The sequence below is a fragment of the Danio rerio genome, chromosome 18 (genome assembly GCF_049306965.1).
Source record: "Danio rerio strain Tuebingen ecotype United States chromosome 18, GRCz12tu, whole genome shotgun sequence".
NCBI lineage: Eukaryota > Metazoa > Chordata > Actinopteri > Cypriniformes > Danionidae > Danio > Danio rerio.
Genome location: NC_133193.1, coordinates 31,795,001 through 31,815,220, shown reverse-complemented (window position 1 = coordinate 31,815,220; position 20,220 = coordinate 31,795,001). Strand labels below are relative to the sequence as shown.

General features: G+C 34.9%; 1 protein-coding gene across 3 annotated transcripts in view; it reads right to left on the bottom strand.

Annotated features, from left to right (window-relative positions):
• The window catches only part of gse1b (Gse1 coiled-coil protein b), a 321,762-nt gene that overhangs the window by 218,688 nt on the left and 82,854 nt on the right, over positions 1–20,220 (bottom strand). For all 3 annotated transcript variants that reach the window (XM_009293638.5, XM_068214812.2, NM_001430859.1), the window contains exon 2: positions 8,469–8,646. In XM_009293638.5, the coding sequence (XP_009291913.2) occupies positions 8,469–8,646 (178 nt within the window). The remainder of the gene's footprint in view (positions 1–8,468; positions 8,647–20,220) is intronic.

The following is a 20,220-nucleotide window of genomic DNA, read 5'->3' as shown; positions in this document are numbered from 1 at the left end:
GCACAAAGCTGTAAATGTGCGTACGCAGAAAAAATTTCAGATGTATGAAACACTGCGTACGCCGAATCTCACGCATATTCTTTTGTACATCTGAATGAACGTGAAACTGAGCGCAACATGCACGAGCACAAAACCCCTCCCTGCCTCCTCCCCCGTATGAATATGCTAATGACTATGTTAATGGCAAAACCCAACGAAAAAGCAATGTCAAAAACAAGCAAAAAGAGAAACTTTGAACAGAATGTGAATTGGAGGTGCTGCTTTCGGAGGTAGACCGGAGAAAAGCGGTGTTATTTGCAAGTTTGTTGTCCGGAATTAACAACAAAAGAAAAAAATAGAGTGGGAGAGTTTAGCTTTAACACAGTTGGGTCTGAACATCGCACTGAGTGCATTAAAAAAAAAAATTGTCTGGTTTATATCTGTAAAATGTTGCAAGACGCTTAACAGTTTCAGTGGCGCTACTTGTAAGACGCAAGTGATCATGAATTGATACGTTCGAGCATGAACTCGGCTCGAATCCAGCGTCTGGTGAACTCTTTCTTGTTTTTTCCCCCGCTACATATCAGATTTTGCCAACTATTTATCACGAGAAAGACAAGTAGGAATCATCAATAAGTTCATATCAATAAGCGTCATATTTTATTTGCACATTTATTGAATGGAAATGTTTCTGATTCACGTATGCAAATTCATCTTCAGATAGTGTCTTTATAGCAATGTGCGTGCGGTAGATCGCTCAGATTACATTGGGAAAACAGGCGACTGCTGCAAATTGTGCTTTAATGTTTAGCTGGTCAAATGTATGGTATGGAAACCTTATATACCTGCTGAACCCGTCTCATACAGCTGCCATTGCAAGGCTCAGACACTTTGTAGATAGGAATTTAACACAACTGCCTCTAGGAGTCGCCAATGGAAATAAAACAGACACGCACAAAAAATGTGCGTACGCCTGCCAGAAAGCTGCCGTGAAGCTGCGCACATTCCCACGTTCAGTTCATTGTTAGTAAATCCAAACTTGAGCAATTCTGAGCGTGAAACCTGGCGTACGCAAAGTTTTTGTGCGTATGCAGCGTTGATACATGAGGCCCCTGGTGAATTTCCTGTAGTCATATTATCAAACTCATGGGAAGTCAAAAAACATGAATACTGTTTAAATATGGATGCTTGGTAATGTTCTATGGTGTATGGCAAACATGGTAAAGGTGTCTTTAAATCCTAATTTGATTTAAACTCGAATTTGACCTTGATTAGACTGTTCTGATTTGTGGCCTGTTGGATGGACCTTGCTAGTGAGGAATTAACTAACAAGATTACACATTACACATGGTCTAATAGGGTTGTACTTATTTTCTTAATAAGTTATGGGTGTGTTTTGAGCATAAAGTTTATTAAAAAGCTCCCATTTTCTTTTAGAGTGAGTTGGAAAATGTTGGTGGATACACTACACCGAGAACATCTAAATATTTAATTTCCACATGTTTTGTTAAAGTGTAAATTTCCTGCAAACAAATAAATGAACAATAACAACAAAGTGTTATAAAAGTGTATACAAGTTATATTCAAGCACACTTCCTATTTCTATGGCCCATGTGGTTATGCATGCCCATGTGGTGATAAAAACAAATATAAATATGCATATAATAAATACCAGTAATAATATTAACATTAAACAAAAGTAAATTGTCATGATTAAACTGGCTGCAACAAAGCCAAATTGCCCCAAAGCCCCCCTTGGCGAAGTAGGTATGTTATGAGGTTGCGTTTTTTATAATTATGTAAAGATTTATTTATTTATTTTTTACATTTTAATCATTTTTTTATTTTTAAAGATATGTGTGTATAATGCTGGGTGACATGGTAGCTCAGTGGTTAGCACTGCCACCTCACAGCAAGAAGGTAGCTGGTTTGAGTCCCAGCTGGGTCAGTTGGCATTTCTGTGTGGAGTTTGCATGTTCTCCCCGTGTTCGTGTGGGTTTCCTCTTGGTGCTCCGGTTTCCCTCACAAGTCCCTAGACATGCGGTACAGGTGAATTGAATAAATTAAGTTGGCCATAGTGTATGTGTGCGAATAAATGTGTATGGGTGTTTCCCAGTATTGGGTTGCAGCTGGAGGGGCAACCTGATAAACAAAGGAACTAAACCGAAGAAAAATGAATGAATGTGTGATGCTGTACATGCCTGTGTGTGTATTAATCAATGTGTATAGCAGTAACCCCTACAAATCTTTTACCTACATGAGGTTGGCATTTACAACAACCTCAATTCATCTCAAGTAGAAAAGTAGCCTTAAGCCCCAATTTGGCAAAGGAGTTTAAGTTGCCATGGCAATGATCACCCTTAAACATATATGAGTTTGTTAATCTAGCCACTAAAAACATTGTCAGTGTATATATTTTTCTACATTATTAGGGCAAAACATTTACATATTGATGCTGCAAAGTACATCTGAGTAACCATTTCATTATATTTATGTTGCATCTGACTGGGTTTTTCCTATTTCATTGCTCATATCAAGAAGAAATTAACTCCCACTCCCATGCTGTTTATACACAGCGAGTAGTAAATTCTATAACCTTAACCAGAAAAATCCCCTCCCCACCCCCTCCCCTAAAAGGTGGTTTGGCCAGATTTAGCACACAAACAAATGCAGTTAAATAGGTATGCAAATGCAGACAAAACACATAAACATGGTTTAAAATTGCACATTTACTCAAAGTTCTCTCTTTCAAAATAAAGTGTTTTACAGCTTTTGCCTGCCAAATTGTGATCTCATATAGACAAGCTGTTAAATACAGCACAACAACAAAAACTTGCTGTATACACAGTGTAAAAAGCCCTGCTAATAAAAGTCCTCAAGAACCGTAAAAAGGTTTGGACAGATAAGACTCTTACCATAGAAAATGCACTTCCTGTCCATCATGCGCTTTTCACCTGCAGGCCCCTTTAACTCTCTGAGACACCTACAGTAGTTCTTTTCTTCTTCACAGGATGCATTCAATGAAAGCTGCAATGTTATGTTCTATATGCTGTTTGTGTCACTATTATAAAGTTTGCATAGAAAACACTTTCAATTGGTGTTTAAAGCCAATATGGTATTTGCTGACACAACAGGGCGATTTGCATGTGTACGTGCATGTGTGCGTGTGTGTGTGTGTGTGTGTGTGTGTGTGTGCTTATTCGCAGGACTGTGGTCAAACACATCTCAGATAGACACCCACTCATTCTTCCCCTCCCTCTACTTCCTGTGTGAATCTAGCCTCCTCATCTCCTGCAATGTGCTTTTCTTTTATACTGTCAAACTGTTGCCTGAGCTGCAAAGTAAGTGCATGCTTCGTTTCGAGAGCCTTCATAGCAGAAATCAACCTCCCATACCCAGTGTCCAAAAACATTCTGGAGCCCTCTGTCTGGGTCACGTGTAATTAATAATGTAACATAAATGAGTAATGTACAGTACATGTCATGGGATGAGCAGATTGTCTGCCTTCTGTTTAAACACTTACACATACAGCGGTAACCGCAAACTTCCTGATGTTCAAACTTGACCAAAAGGACTCTACTCAATGCGAGCTTGGTTGTAAATTTTCTTGAGTAATGGCGCGATAATCTAAAAATAACTTTACTGGTTTATTGATTCGCTTTCACTGAAAAGAAATGTCAAGTGCAAATTTCACACCTCACAGGGTGAGAACACATCTGTGAAACCAAACAAACATCAAAGCTAAGAGATTTAGAAAAAATGTTTTTTAAACACTAGTTTTTCATGCAGTATGTGCACGAGTGCTTGTGTGCAGGTCTAAAGTGAAAAAAGAGATCTGCATACTTTTAAATTTCATTTTTTTTGTTCCAAAAATAAAGTAACAGTTATTAAGTACTGCTAAATCAAGACATTAGCAACTGCTAATATTGTAAAGATGAAGCATTTGTTGTACAGATCAATGATGTATTCTAGGGCAGCTTACGCACTTAGACAAAAACGGATTAATCACTGAAGTCGTGAAATGAATCACTTACTGGTATTGTATTTGCATTTTGTTGTTAATGATGACATTAGCGTGCAGACTTTAGTCACTAAACGCTTGTGTGCTAATCTCTGCTTTGACTGATTGGATTGTGCTAAAAAGCTAAACAGAAACGTGTTATTGACTCACATTCTTCACTGAGAATCTAAATGTAGTAAAGTTGATATTTTTTACTCATTTCCACTTTTCACTTCAATGCGAGTCAAAATTGTGCAAAGACAGGTTCTTTTTTTTGTCTCTTTTTCCTAAATTTGTGGCGGATTTATGTTGATTTTGGTGGCTTTTTTACCATACATGCTAATAAATGTCAAACCCTGATTGTCACACATGCTTTAATGCTTAGAACACTGGCATGGACCATGCCACAATTTGAGCTAGACTTTATTGTAGGGATGTAAGGATGAAGGGGATGATAAGAGAACAGTGAGATGAAGGGAAAGGGAAGAGAATAAACAGTGAACAGATAAGTAGGTTGATCGGGCGTCTTAAGATGATGCCCAGAGACTCAGAGTGGGGGTACCGTCTCTGTAGTATTTTGGTACAGTGATTGGACTGCTCAATTTAACCTAGGAGTGAAGAGAGGGTTATAGGATTGTGGATGGGAAGCAAGAAAATAGGGGGAAAGAGGGGAGGAGGGAGGGGGGTTTTGAAAGAACAAGAGGAAAAGTCCTAGAGGGCTGATCTGCTTTAAATATGTTTTAGGGAGTAGGTGATTGGTTAGGCGTGAGACGTGGTTCCGCCACCAAACCTTTGTTAACAAGTTAACTACATGAAGAAGGATTACAAAGCTATACTGCAGTTGTAGTTTTTTTTTTTTCCAAAAATATTTGGGGTTGAACTGGCAGGGTAAAATAGTCTCCTACTGTTTGAGTTATTAGACTAAGGAACCTTCCAGAGAAACTGAAGATATTGTAATGGGAGTTACATTTCAATGCCCTAAGAAAGCTAGATCAATAAGAACAGACATGGCACAACCAATCTGTGGTGCGTTTCCCAAACAATGACTTAACTCGCGACTGAACTATTATAGTGTGATGTATCATTGTGAAAAGAACGATGTAGTGTATAAATGAAAAGCTTTAATGTATGATATGTTTTTTTTTAATCACAAGATTTGAAGACAACGTAAATTCCGCTTTTAAATAATTGATCACCTATAGCTTTCGTCATGAGCCACCTCTGTGTTCAAGATTACATCAATGTTTTCAAAGTGCACTGTGAAGTGCAATTGTAAACATGAAGATGGATAAAACTGAACTGTAAAAATACTTTGAAAGCAAATTACAGCTAAGAGAGATGACTTTAATGGTTTTTTAAAATAATTTTGAGTTTAAATGTTAGAATGTTCTAAATGAATAGGGCATAGAGGAACTAGAAATAGAACATAACAGGAAATAGAACACAGCCAGGAACTATGTTTTTAACTACAGATCTAGAGGTAGTTTTGTAGTTTGCATTGGGGCATTGGAGCAATAGATTTGGGAAACATTTGTAACGATACAGCTTACGACATTTATTTGGCTAACCATGGTTTCGGAAACGCTCCCCAGAGCAGATAAACTTTTAAAAAAGAATGAGAATTGTTTATAATCATAAATTGTACCATTTACAGTCATTTACAGTGGATGCAAACATGTTTTAGATAATCTAAAAAATTAAAACAGCATAATGTAAAAATAAAAAAGTAAAGCAGGAAAAAAATTTGCATTACTTAAAGGGATAGTTCACCCAAATTTGAAAATGTCTTCATTATTTAGTCACACTTGAGTGACTAACACACATTCGAGTTCTAATCTTTTATGAGTTTCTTCCTTCTGTTGAACACAAAACAAGATATTCTGAAGAATGTAGTGAAAAATAGTATAGAAGTTAATAATAATAGCTGTTTTTTTCCAACATTCTTTAGTATATCTACCTCTGAAGTAAGAAGCTTAAACAGAAAAGTGGATGTTGAGTAAATGAGTAAATCATTGCAGAATGTGTATTTGGGTTAATTCTTTTATGCAATTTAAATCAGTTAGGGACTGAGTATGCAAACAGTTCAAAATGTTAGAGGTCACATATTCAAAACAATAACAAAGATATACAGTAGATTTATGATGAAATAAAGTTCCATAGCTAGACAAAAAATCTTTCTAATCATTCTATGCAAGACAATGATTACTGATTTCCAACATTTTACAAAGGTAAAATAAAAAAAAGAAACCCAAACAGATTTGTGACAAATGAAAGTAAAGAAAATGATGACAGAATTGTGGGTGAACTACCCCTTTAACAGTACTGTATATGCTTATACATAGACAATTCTATGGTGACATAATCATTTTCTTATTTAATTAAACTTCTTTTATGTAAAGCATTTTGAATTACCATTGGACCTCAACTACTTTTGCTCATCAGCTGCTTAAATGCTTGATTTAAATAAAATGTGAATGCTCTTCACTTAATGCTAAAGGTGGTTATGGCGGAAATGATGAGCCACAATTTCCTGCCAACCCAGAGAGAGAAAAAACTTCCCTTAACTAAAATCCGGAGCTGTGTCAAGCGTAATACTAAAACACATTATGACAGACAAAAAAAAGAGCTGGAGGCAAAAGCAAAACAATACTGAGAGACAGCTAGTGAAAGACACAGATAATAGACTGTGATGAAATGTGATCCTTTAGTATAAACTCATTTGATCAGCTCATCTTTGCTTTGACTCTTGCTTAGATCACTTCCCAGACGCCAGAGATGAGTACACATTTCAGAAACTTTTTTTTATATATAAATTGCCCAATTCAATTTTTTAATTTTTTACAAAAGTGCAACCAATTTAAAATTCCTGTTTTTAATTCTTTTTTTAATGCACTCACATTTAATTTTATTACATTTAATTTTGTTTAGTCACAAATAACTGCCTGGACCATTTATCAAGATAATATTAAGGTATATATTTAACATTGCACTCACTTGAGCCTTATAAAGACATTCGATCTAGACTATAAAATATATTTAAAACAAATAAATGACACAATCTGGATTGGTGTTACTACACTCTCAGAAATAAAGGTACAGGAGCTGTCACTGGGGCAGTACCTTTTCAAAAGGTACAAATTTGTAAACTGAAGGGTTTATAATGGTACCTCAAAAGTACTTTTTAGGGACATTTTGGTTCTAATGTGCCCCATTGAGGTACCAATGTGGATTCTTTGGGTCCAAATATGTATCTTTTGAAAAGGTACTGCACCAGTGAGAGCTCATGTACCTTTATTTCTGATGAGAGTGTACTGTATCTCATTGTACATGTAGCCTGTGCTTTAATCAACTATTTGTGCTACTGGTTTCAGAGTTAATTGCAGCATTTATACAGCTGATATCATAATCTGCATGTGCAAATGAATCCAGCATTCAGCCTAATTGGTTACTATTTAAAGATGACAGTATAAGGAAAAATTAGAGTACAAAATTGTATTTTTTGTAATAAAATCATAATAATTAACAATGAATAGATCAAAAAGATTTTTCAACACTCAAAATTTGACTAACATTTCTACTAAATTGTACAAATAATTAGACAGTAATACATTGTATTATTAAACATTATAAGGTAACACTTTATTTTGGTGGTCCATTTGAGTATTAGTAGACTGTCTGCTTCCTCAAAAGCATCAAAATAAAGAGTTACCTTATAATTTTGAGAGCAGAATGACTTTATAAAAATTGTTTTGCATTTAGATTTATTTACTTATAAAAGCTTTTTTTTAAAAAATTGCTCAGCCATTAAAAGCTTAATGATGATTATGATTATTTTTATATTATTAATATTATGTAAATGAGTATAATAGAATAAATGATTAAAAGAATAGCTCATGCTAACTGAAAATTGTGTCATCATTTACTTGCCCATTTTCTTGTCACAAAGCTATTAAACAAAACACATTATTTTTAAAAATGTTGGAAACTGGTAACCACTGACTTACTTAGTATTGTTTACTATAGATGTCAAGGGTTACCAGTTTCTAACATTCTTCAAGTGATCTTCTGTGCAGCTTAACAGAAAAAAAGAAAGTCATAAAAGTTTGGAACCACTTAAGGGTAAGTAAATAATGAGTACATTTTCATTTTTGAGTAAAAAATCCCATTACTATTTGTTTATCTTAAAACAACACTACAGATGCTGTCTTCATCCATTTTGCTGAGGTTACATTTCACAACTAATTCCTCAACCAACAACACATTCACAACTGAAACACAGCCCTCCAAAAAAACAACAACAACAACAACAACTTTTGTACCAACTTACTCTGTGGTGCACTCAAAGACAAGACACAAAATAAGCACAACACGCAATAGAAATCTTTCTTCACCACCACAGGCTCCACCACAATTATTATCTTGCAAGAAAACGGAAGACTGTCATAACAAAAAGAGATAAGGGCTCAGGAAGAAAGTCATAAATACTCACCGGGAGCTGAGCTGTCTGCTTTCTCCACTTTCAGGCTGCACAGGGACGATGTGGCAGAAGTCAGTCTGGGTTCAAGTGATGTAGTGTGGTCTTGCTCTGACACCTCTGCCAAAGAGACTACTGGTGGCCTGCTGTCAGCATCCTTACTGCTGCCGGCTGAATCCTCCACCACCAAACTCTGCAATAAATTAAATCAATGCTTGAGATATTCAAAGAAACGTAAAAAAAAAGAAAAAAAATTTTTGGTTGAAATTCCCATCAATTGAAATTCAAATCAACAAGCAATTTCTCATTTCTTTAAACAAGTTGCAAATGCTTTGTATTATAAATGCAAATGATTATGTATAACTCTCTGCTGTTTCCTACATTATCATTTGGTTATGTCATGTTGATTAAATTGTATTATAATGGGTCGACACAAAATATTAAGCCATTTTTATCAACCCTATCCAATACAAATAGCAAAAAACTATTATGTTTTTCAAATCCGTATTTGAAAAACATATATCATAAAAACAGCACATCTCTGCTTACAATAATATATTTCTATCATTATTTCAAATTAGACTTGTTCATGTTATACAACTGGAAATGTACTCTTTCCTTAATGCGTCTTAATGATCTTTTGTTAAGAGTTTATCATACGTTACAATAATGTCTACCAAAATGAAGTTGCATGTATAATTAAACTGGCATAACTCATACTTCCTGTAAAACCCCACCCATGTCTTACAGTTGTCTAAAAGTTCAAGATCTGTCTAAATCCAATAAAAAAACAGTTAACAGGATATTTCCTAAAGGTTTTTGTAACATTTAGTTTATAAAAAATATCTTTGCTACATGTTACATGAACTTAATAACAAATGTATGCAAAATTATGTAAAATTACATTCAAATAACTCTATACCTAGACTAATCTTAACACTAACATTACAGTATGCTACTATTTAATATTACTCTGTACTTATGTGAATAATTACATGCTAACAAGGGCACCGTTTATCTGTCCAATGTATTACATCAAGGAACAATCTGTCATTAATTGTGGCTTTAATTGTGAATATATGTACTTGAAAAAGCAATTTACCCCCATTTTATTAGAGCTGTCATAATGTTTTGTCATAATGCATTTTTCTATACATTTCCATAAAACTTTTGGTCTAAATCTATTTAGTACTGGTAAACTGCTCCCAGGCGAATCTTGACATTTTGTAGCGTACTGTAGGTGCATTCAAAAGGAGAATGTCCTATTTCCACATTTCTACTTTTTTCTCTCTATTTGTGCTATGCAGTGCTTTCTTTTCCGTTGTGTATGGGAATGACATGATCTGTGAATAAATTACAGTACAAACAGTAAACGTGTAAATGTGAATCTTGTTTCTTGCAATCAAACTTACACACACACAAAGTCTAGCCAAAAAATATAGTATACAGTACTTTTGTTATCAAAACTGTATCCATTGTTTACATCAGAACATCACCACTGAGAACACTGTTACATTGACTAAGCAATTTTCCGCACACAATGACACAAGGACTTGTCATTCTGATTGACATGTTCATTGACACAGATATTTATTTTTGAGAGAAAGATTTTGAGCAAGAGACTGGCTTTTGCTGGTAATTTTTGGTGTTTTGTTATTTGTTTGATTTTTTTATTTATTTTTTTTTTTTGATGCATGCACTTACTGTTTCGCTAATTTCAAGGATGATTCTAGAAATGTAACAAAGCAACTGAGAAAAACTGTGCGAGTTATCAAGATATCTTGTATACAGTTTGTAATTTTGCAAAACAAATCCGCCTGCTGTGTCCGAGCCTTGTTATTATATACAGGCTTATACAGGTCTAGAGTTCCACTCTTTTTGACAACCATGGTTTTCAAAAATATAATAAAATTAGATAGATAGATAGATAGATAGATAGATAGATAGATAGATAGATAGATAGATAGATAGATAGATAGATAGATAGATAGATAGATAGATAGATAGATAGATAGATAGATAGATATATAGATAGATAGATAGATAGATAGATAGATAGATAGATAACTGGAGATCAATGCCATCACCAGAAATGTTTGTTCAATGTAGTAATTTAATCTAATTACTCTGTAATTGTATAAGACTGCAATAGAATCCCTCAGTGTGTTCATGGCCACATGATGAAACACCTTCCTAGCAGAGAGAGCTCTGAGGACACACTGCCAAAACTAATTGAGCCTGCTCTACTGTTTTTAGCAGCTGTCTTTACTTTGATTTCTCAGGATGAGTGAAAGTCTTCTTTCAAACGAGAGAGCTCAGAAATGTGACAGAATGCTCCAAGGTTGATCAGAAGAACAAGAGAGAGACTACAAACGCCAGTAGGTGAGCACTGATGAGACATTTTCTGACCATGAAATCCAGGTGAGATGCTGAACAAAAAGAAATAGAATATAATCTATGTGGAGAAGCGATCCTTTGTGGGGTTTTTTTAACAGTGGTAATGACGAGTCCAGTCGTGGACCAAAGCCTTAAGCCCTAGATCTGACAAGTCTGAGATCCACAGTTACTAGTACAGTACATTATACTTTTTAAATCTATAAATGTAAAAAAGACACATTTTGTGTCTCAAACTACTAGCTAGTGTGTGAATTAATAGGTGTAGATGATTTCAGACATCGGTAAGGACAGTAATGAGTTTGGTTCACTACATTAGGACATTGAGCGTGACGTGAATGTAATTGTTATACAATCCTAAAACTGGAAATTATAAATAACATCATAACTGATATTTTTCACATTTTTATTATTATTTTTTAAGTACCTACATAGACACATATTTAAATTATTTAATATACCAGCAACAATTCAATATTCTATCATTTAAAAATGTTTGTTACAGTGGATTGTCCAACTCATGTTCTTTTATTGTTAAATATAGATAACAATACTCACAATAGTTATAATGGACAATGGTTTCATTTGTCTCTCTTTCATCACTATGTTTAGTGATTTGGTTCATGTGAGTCATGTTTCAGGCTTTAGAACTTCCGTTAAGGAAACATAGTACACTTCGCTCACTGATTTTATTGGTTAATTGTACAAAAGACATTTCAGTGAGTGAACATTTCAGTGCACCGAGACACTTTCGCGATCGAAACAGACCTTAAAATGGCTGACTCCCTGACCAATGCCCTGACTACTGAGCAAGGTAGCTGATAGAGTTGCACCCTCATGCAAAGAAACCAACTGATTATTGTCAACCACTAACGGGTTGGGAGTTTGTGTGTACAAAAATGTTTTGTTTTTAAATGTATTTAAATGCTAAAAGTAATTATATAAAATATGTATATCCAAATGTTTTGCATTAGTTGCAAGAACTTCTGCTAACAGGATCTTTTGTCTTTGAGTTGTCTAAACATCATTCAAATTGAGAGTTGTTGAAGAAAGATGCAATATGTCATATTCAAGAATGAATGAATCAGTTGTTCGTACTGTATGTTGAGGAGTAAAAAGTTCAATTTATTTTGTTTTGGAAAGTAGTAAAGTAAAGGTTTTCCAAAATAAAAAATGCAGTAAAATCAAGTAGAAATGGTGAAGTTAATGTCCAGCACTGCTTGTATTCCACTGTGAATTCTTAATCTTACAGCAAAACCACATAGCACTTGCCCAAAGTTACATTTTTTAAAGCAATCATTAATTAACAAGCCTAAAAAAAATTTCAGTCACATTCTTTATATGCAGGTTTGTATTAAAAAGCTGATGCCAGCCTGTTTTGCAGCCGCAACCCATCTCTGGAAAACATCCATCCACACAAATATTTATACACTACGGACAATTTAGCCTACCCAATTCACATGTACTGCATGTCTTTGGACTGTAGGAGCACCCAGAGGAAACCCACGTGAACGCAGGGAGAACATGCAAACTCTACACTGAGGCTCAAACCAGCGACCTTCTTGCTGTGAGGCAACAGGACTACCTACCACTGTGTCACCCTAAATAAGCAGGAAAATACAAAAACTGCTGTAAAAGTAAAGCACAAGCCTTACTTCATTTCATTTGCAAAACATCAAAAGACTGTGTGAATTAAGAGAGACTCCTAGCACAAGTGATGTAATACTCAAAAGGCTGCAGTAACTGCAACTGAAAAAAAATGATATTGCTATGGTATGGCAGCATAGTTTCTTGATATTAAATATTGATCATTATTAAAATTCTTTTTGGCACTAATGGTCCAATCTAGTTCAATTACAAGTGCTCCTGCTAAACCAAGAGATCAGCTGAATAGATTAAAAAAATGATCAAACTGTTTAACTGTGAGTGACTTGTAAAATGTTTGCAAAAAAGGGGGAGTGTTCCTTTAAATTCTTCAAAGCTTAGGGAGCTTAGTCAGTACAACACTTAGCACACGTTCATTGATCTGCCTTGTGGCTATGAGAAAATAAAAGCCAGAGAAGCGAGTTTACCATGTCTCACCAACTGAAAACAAAAATAACACAGACAATGAGGACTACCTAAGGCAGTGTCATTTGCATTTGTTTTGTTCTGTGGATTTTAAGCATGTATATTCAACTCCAAAAACATTTACATTATGTTTAACTGAGACAAAAAAAAAGTCTAATGTAATTGTAAAAAAAGTGCTTTGATTGAAAAGAGTTTTTATGTTATTCAAGTATCACACTCACTGTATGCATCATTTGTATGTTTTGTTCAGTCATGAAAAAAAAATATTGAAATGGTTTTGTTCTCCCTCTCTCTGGCATTGTTTTCAAAGGCCACTGCTTTCAGGCACCCTTTGGGACCAGAAACAAGATGTAAGGTAAGTGCTATTGATCTGTGCTTTCTGCCTCACTAGGATTTCATAGTAGTGTGAGCTGACCAACTGACCGTTTGCCTCTCTGAAAGGCCCTGACCAGCGTATGTATGACACAGAGACTGTATGACATTAAAGAGTATAAAACGCATATTGTACATAATATAGGTGTGTGTGTGTGTGTGTGTGTGTGTGTGTGTGTGTGTGTGTGTGTGTGTGTGTGTGGAGAAGGTTATGAGGACATGTGTTCAGCTTCAGGCTGTTTATTTAAGGGGAGGTGATGATGATTCAGTGACAGTTGATTCACACTACACCGCCTAACAAATAGCACCAACCACAGCAAACTCACTGGCTCTTGCTAAGCAAAACCTGTTTCTATCAGTTGAATCCTTCCGACAACTAAGCAGAAACCACATACTGTACAAACATGTGCAGTGTTTACTGCTCCTTTCTTAGAGTAATTCTTTAAAAACAAAAATCCTCTAATGCTGCATTGCTCCCAGCACTTCTTTATTAGGCCATTTTATATGTTTTGATCATAATGCATTTAATACTATAACTAACAATGTATTCAATAAATTTTTCCATGATTTAACTTGAACTGAGAAATGTATGCTACTATTGCATAATTACTCTGAATATGGCATCACAGTGGCACAGTGAGTTGAACGATTGCCTCAGATCAAGAAGGTTGCTGGTTCGAGCCCAAGCTGGGTCAGTTGGCAGTCCATAAACATGCGGTACAGGTGAATTAAATAAGCTAAACTGTCTGAAGTTAATGTAAGTGAAAGGGAGTGTATGGGTGTTTCCCAGTGTTGGATTGCAGCCGAAAGGGTATAAGCTGAGTAAAACATATGCTGGATAAGTTAGTGATTTTATCCGCATAGGCAACCCCTGATTAATAAAGTAACTAAGCCGAAAACAAAATGAATGAATGAATAAATGAACACTGAATATGATGATTGGCTGATAGCTGTTTAAGACAACTTTGTGTGCCGATCCCCAATGGGGCTTAGAAAATTGTCTTTAGGCAGAGGCTCACACACAGCATTGCAAATACAACAAGAAAAAATATACAAGCACAAATACAAATTTCACTTTAAGATCCTACAGTATTTTTAAAAATTCTTCTTAAATGTGGCCTTTATAAAGTTACACTCAGTCATTTTTATGCTGGCCAATATGGCTGAGCATTTTGACTTATTTATCCTGAATAATACTAACACTGTGTCCTTAAAACATGTGACGTTACAGGCAATTTGAATGTCTGCACCAAATGTGATGCTATGTGACAGACACATTTAAATACCAGCCACTCCCAACAAAATGGTAAAGTTTTTTTAATTCAATAAATACATATAAACCGCTTTAACCTTATTTATAAGCTACTGAGGGACTGATGTCACAATTCTGGCTTTCATTTTCAAACCGTCTGCTAGTTACCTTATTTTCAGCATTTGAGGTGATCTGCAAAATAATCTGCCAATGGGGTAAGTAAAATAATCTTACATCAAAAGAAAAAACAAGATTAATTTGCTTACCCCATTGGCAGATTATTTTGCTTGTTTTAAGGAAAAACTCACTTAATATTGGCATATTATTTCTAAAAACAAGACAATATGTTTTGCTTGTTTAGAAAATGCTTCTTGATATAAGAAATTTTAGATATTTAGACTAGAAACAAGACAAAAAATCTAAGCAAGAAAAGCATTTTTTTTGCAGTAAACTTTCACTTGTGTATTCATTCTTTCATTTTACTTTGGCTTAGACTTATTTTCAGAGGTCATCACAGAAGAATGAACCGCCAACTATTCCAGCATGAAATACACAGCAGATGCCCTCCCAGCTGCAACCCAGTATTGGGAAACACCCACACATACTCATTCACACACAATACACTACAGCCAGTTTAGTTTGTTCAATTCACCAATAGAACATGTCTTTAGATTATGGGGGAAACCGGAGAACCTGGAGAAAACACAAGCAAACAAGGGGAGAACATAAAAACTCCACGCAGACATGCAAACTGACCCAGCCAGGACCCAATTCAGTGACCTTCTTGCTGTGATGTGACAGTCACCACTGAGACACACACACACACACACACACACACACACACACACACACACACACACACACACACACACACACACACACACACACACACATATATATATTCTTAATGTTATTCAGTTAAAAGGGATTTTTTTATTATTTTACCTATAATAACTATTACCAAAAGACAACTAAAGGAAAGATAAATACATAAAAATGCTTTATGACTCAAGCCTCATAACTCTTTTGGAACTGTCAACAATACTGTACCCCACAGCTCTGCCCATATCATTCTGAATTAAATGCTACACACAGAATGAATAGCTGGTTAGTCTATATCGTACTGTTCTGCTCACTCTTGATCTCTTCCCAGTCGACATGTTCCTGCAGCACGCACACACACCCTCTCTCTCTCTCTCGCTCTCTCTCCCCATGTTCACCTCTACCCTCTAGACATGTTGCCTTATTGGACTCTTTCTGTTTCTGAACCTCACTCTTGGCTGTTGTCGGACTGCCTGACTGTCTAAGCTTTCTTGTGTTTCTTTTTTTAAATCTTTTTTTAAATAATTTTTTTATCTTTTTGCACATAGTTTTATTTGCAAATCTTCTTTGGCTGACTGTTTGCAACATAGTTTTGGCAAATAAATTCATACAGCAGCTGTAAACTCAATGTGGATATGAGGCACAGTTATCTAAAGCTGCTTTGAAATACAAGCACTACATTCCTAAATTGAAAAGACTTAATTGGATCTTACATGAACTGAACTGAAATGAATCATCACTCCATCCAATCCAATATCCCAAATACAGTTGGCCACAACATTTTTAACCTCCCTGTTTTTTTTTATATTTACCCTTTGATGTTTAATGGAGAAAATATATATTTCAACACATTTATCAAACAAAGGTTTTCATAACTATTTTCCTCTGTCTTTGTCACAATGACAGTACATATTTTACTAGTTTTTTTTAGTAGAATTAAGCTTAAAGTGACATGTATATATTAGCCCCCTTTTAGATAAAATATTGAAGTCAGAATTATTAGCCCCTTAAAATGCTTTAAAAAAAACTGCTTGTATTCAAGCCAAAATCAAACAAATAAGACTTTTTTCAGAAGAAAAAAAAATATTATCAGACATATTGTGAAAATTTCCTTGCTCTGTTAAACATCATTCCGGAAATATTTCAAAAAAGAAAAAAAAATTCAGGGGGGCTAATAATTCTGATTTCAAATGTATGTTATTATTTTATTATTAAATAATATTTAAATATAATTACTAGTCAAATAAAAGGAAATAACTTGACTTTCTCCAGAAGAAAACTATGATATGTAAATATGAAATGCTGCAAAAAAGTCTTTGCTCTGTTAAACATCACTCAGGAAATATTCAAAAAGCAATTATAATTTTATAGCAGGGCTAATAATTTTGTTTTCAACTACTGTAAAACCTACATTGATTTTACCATTATTGGAATGAATGCAATGCTCTATGGCAACAAATATATAAAATAACTGGTTTCAAAAGAATGTTAATATTGCCCTTTTTAGGAAAAAAACTGTAATATTGAATTGAATAGAATTTTGGTGTTATGTGATTGGAGATTATAGTAAGGTCAGTGTTCATCCCAGAGAGTCATTAGGCTCTATGTGCAAAACTGATAATTGAGAAAATAAGAGATCGCAGAATAGAGGAACACACAACAAAGATAAAAGCTCAGTTAAAAATATGCAAAGGGCCTGCCAGCATTTAATAGCTTTCTCTATGACATAACTAAGATATTCTGAATCAAGAATACTCTGAAACACTTCCTAACCTCTGTGTTCTATTTTAACAGACTGCACATGCCATCTGCTGGTCTACATAAACACACACACACGCACACAGACAGACAAAAACATGCTGGTGTTGTTGGTGTTCTCATTTTTCTGTTCACACTTGAGCAGTAAGTTGGTACACTCTCAACCTCCCCTAACTAGTCATTTAAAACAAGGATTTTGTTTAATGATTCATACTTCAATGCTGTATAATGTAATATGAGCAGAACATATTGCCTGAAACACTTCAGAATTCATCCTGCTGCTTTTGTCAGCTGTCACATTATCAATAAATACAAGAGAACTAGTTCCATTGACAGCCACACATGCCCATGCCATGTCACTACTACCACCATGCTTCACTTCTTAGAATCATGAGCAGTTCCTTTCCTTCTTCATACTCTTCTCTTCTCCTCACTTTGGTACAAGTTGATCTTAATCTATTTAGTCTAAAGGATGTTGTTCCAGTACTGTGAAGGCTTTTTTTGGAAGTATAATCTGGCCTTCCTGTTTTTGAGGCTCACCAATGGTTTACATCTTGTGGTGAACCCTCTGTATTCACTCTGGTGTAGACTTCTCTTGATTGTTGACTCTGACACACATATACCTACCTTCTGAATAGTGTTCTTGATCTGGCCAACTGTTGTGAAGGGTATTTTCTTCGTCAGGTAAAGAATGCTTGTGGTAATTTAGTGTTGCTGAGCTCCCTAGTGCTTTTTTTTCTTTTTTTTTTAAGAATGTTCCAAACAGTTGTTTTGGCCACACCTAATGTTTTTGCTATCTCTCTGATTGTTTTTTTTTTTTAGCTTAATAATGGCTTGTTTGACTTATAGTGACAACTCTGGACCTTTTATCTGCTTATTGTAAAGGATAATCAGGGAATAACACACAACTGGCCATGGAACAGCTTAGAAGCCACTTGTCCAATTACTTCTGGACCCTTAACAAGTGGGAGGCACATTTGCAAACTGTTTTAATTCCTACAGTGTTCACCTGATTTGGATGTAAATACCCTCAAATTAAAGCTGACATTCTGCAGGTAAAGCACATCTTGTTCTTTTCATTTAAAATTTGTTGTGTTGGTGTATAGAGCTCATCAAACCATACAACAGCAAACATATATATAGCCAATTGTTATGACAAAACAGACAATGAGATTGTTTGCATGTTTGTTATGGTATGAAGGTGCATTTTACTGTATTTTTGTCTTTGGATTGTCTTTGATGATATTAAGTTCACATTTGCTTTTTTTTAAACCTTGCATTTAGTGTGAATGTTGATGATGTTGGGATATGCCGTGACAATTTTAGCAGTTTACCGAATGTTAACGGACAGGAAGTGTTTAGGCAGATGGGTTGTTAAACTCTTATCTGTCTGCCATTACAGGAAGGCACTGCATGCTCACATCCCGATGATTCCTGCATCCTGGCATTTCTAACAACATTTCAAGCATTCTCACAGGGAACATTTGTTCTTCTCTGCAGAAACAAACAGAGGCAAAGAAAGAGACTACATTGAGTAATAATTCATTCTAATATCTGCTTATTATACTAAACTAATAAAACTGAATTATGCGTCAATACAAGCTACTAACACTAAATCAAGCCTGTATTAATTACAATTGGTACACATTTGTATAATTATGTGATCTTGTACCCTGATTAATGTTAACACATCAATATAGTGTCAATGAAATCATGTTTCTCTTAATTCTGATGAAATTTCAGGACTTTTACATTTCATATAACTCTGTGACCTCATATATACTACATACAATGCTTGTTTTCATCAATTATTTATTTTCAGTTGAATTCATTTATAAGTAATGCAACCACAGACCTCAAACCACTGTGTTCACATGCATTCCCAGCATGCACCTCTCTGTTGCCGTCAGCCACACCACAGACCTTTTTTTTCTCAATTATTAACACCCTTCTGTTTGTCTGACACATTTAATATGGAGGAACAGATAAAATGGCTGAAAGACAGAAAGATGAAGACACAGACGAAAGAACATCCAATGACTTCAACTGAGCAGGGCCTGAGGTCGTAAACACTGCAAGGGAGCAGAAACCCAGAGTCAGGTTTGGCAGTGTCTGCTGCACTGTTAAATACTCATATATGAAGTAATCATTCAGTATTCAAGTCAACTAAAACTAAAACTTGAGCACTTTAAACCAAGGCGGACCAAAGTTCTGAGAAGAAAAATCATGTATAGTCACGAAAAATCCCTGCCACAATGTATTCATATGGCAATATATATATATATATATATATATATATATATATATATATATATATATATATATATATATATATATATATATATATATATATAAATGTATCTTTTTAAATTTGCATCAACAAGTGGGGACAGTTATGGCCTAATAATTAGGGACTTATAATGGAAAGGTTTCAGGTTGGATTTCCGATCCCAGCAGGAATTGAAGAAGAATGAAACCACGCTCTCTTCATCTTTGAGACCCATGTGCTCAGGGTGTATGTTCACTATGTGTGTATGTGTGTGTATGCTTTCACTTCTCAGTTGTGTGTGTGTACTTGGACTCAATTTAGACAGTATCATTAATATGCCAACCTCCTAGTGAGAATTCAACCATGGTACAATTTTATTCAGTTTAGGTATAAGTTTATCTATGCTTGGATTAAACATACACTCTTATTTTGAAAACAGGTGAAGCAGGGAGTAAAGGAGCAGTTCTGTAAAACAGCCAAGCATTTTATTTGTTCACAGCTCATCAAAGCGCAACGCGGTATATACTGATGCAGTATTTACTGATCACACATTTCTTGCCATCCACAAAGAAGCATAAAGTCTTTTTTTTGTTTGTTTAATGTGTATATTGTGTAATTTGTACATGTTTTATCTTGTTGATTTCAGAGAAAAATATATTTTATTACAATTGTTTTACCACAAATTTCAGAACCCTGGTGTCAATCTTTTAAAACTATAAATACTAAATACACAACCATTGCCAAAATTGCAAATTTTTGCAAAATTCTTAACTCTTTTTTTCAAATGCCTGGATAAAATACACACAAGTCAAATATACTTTGTTCACTGA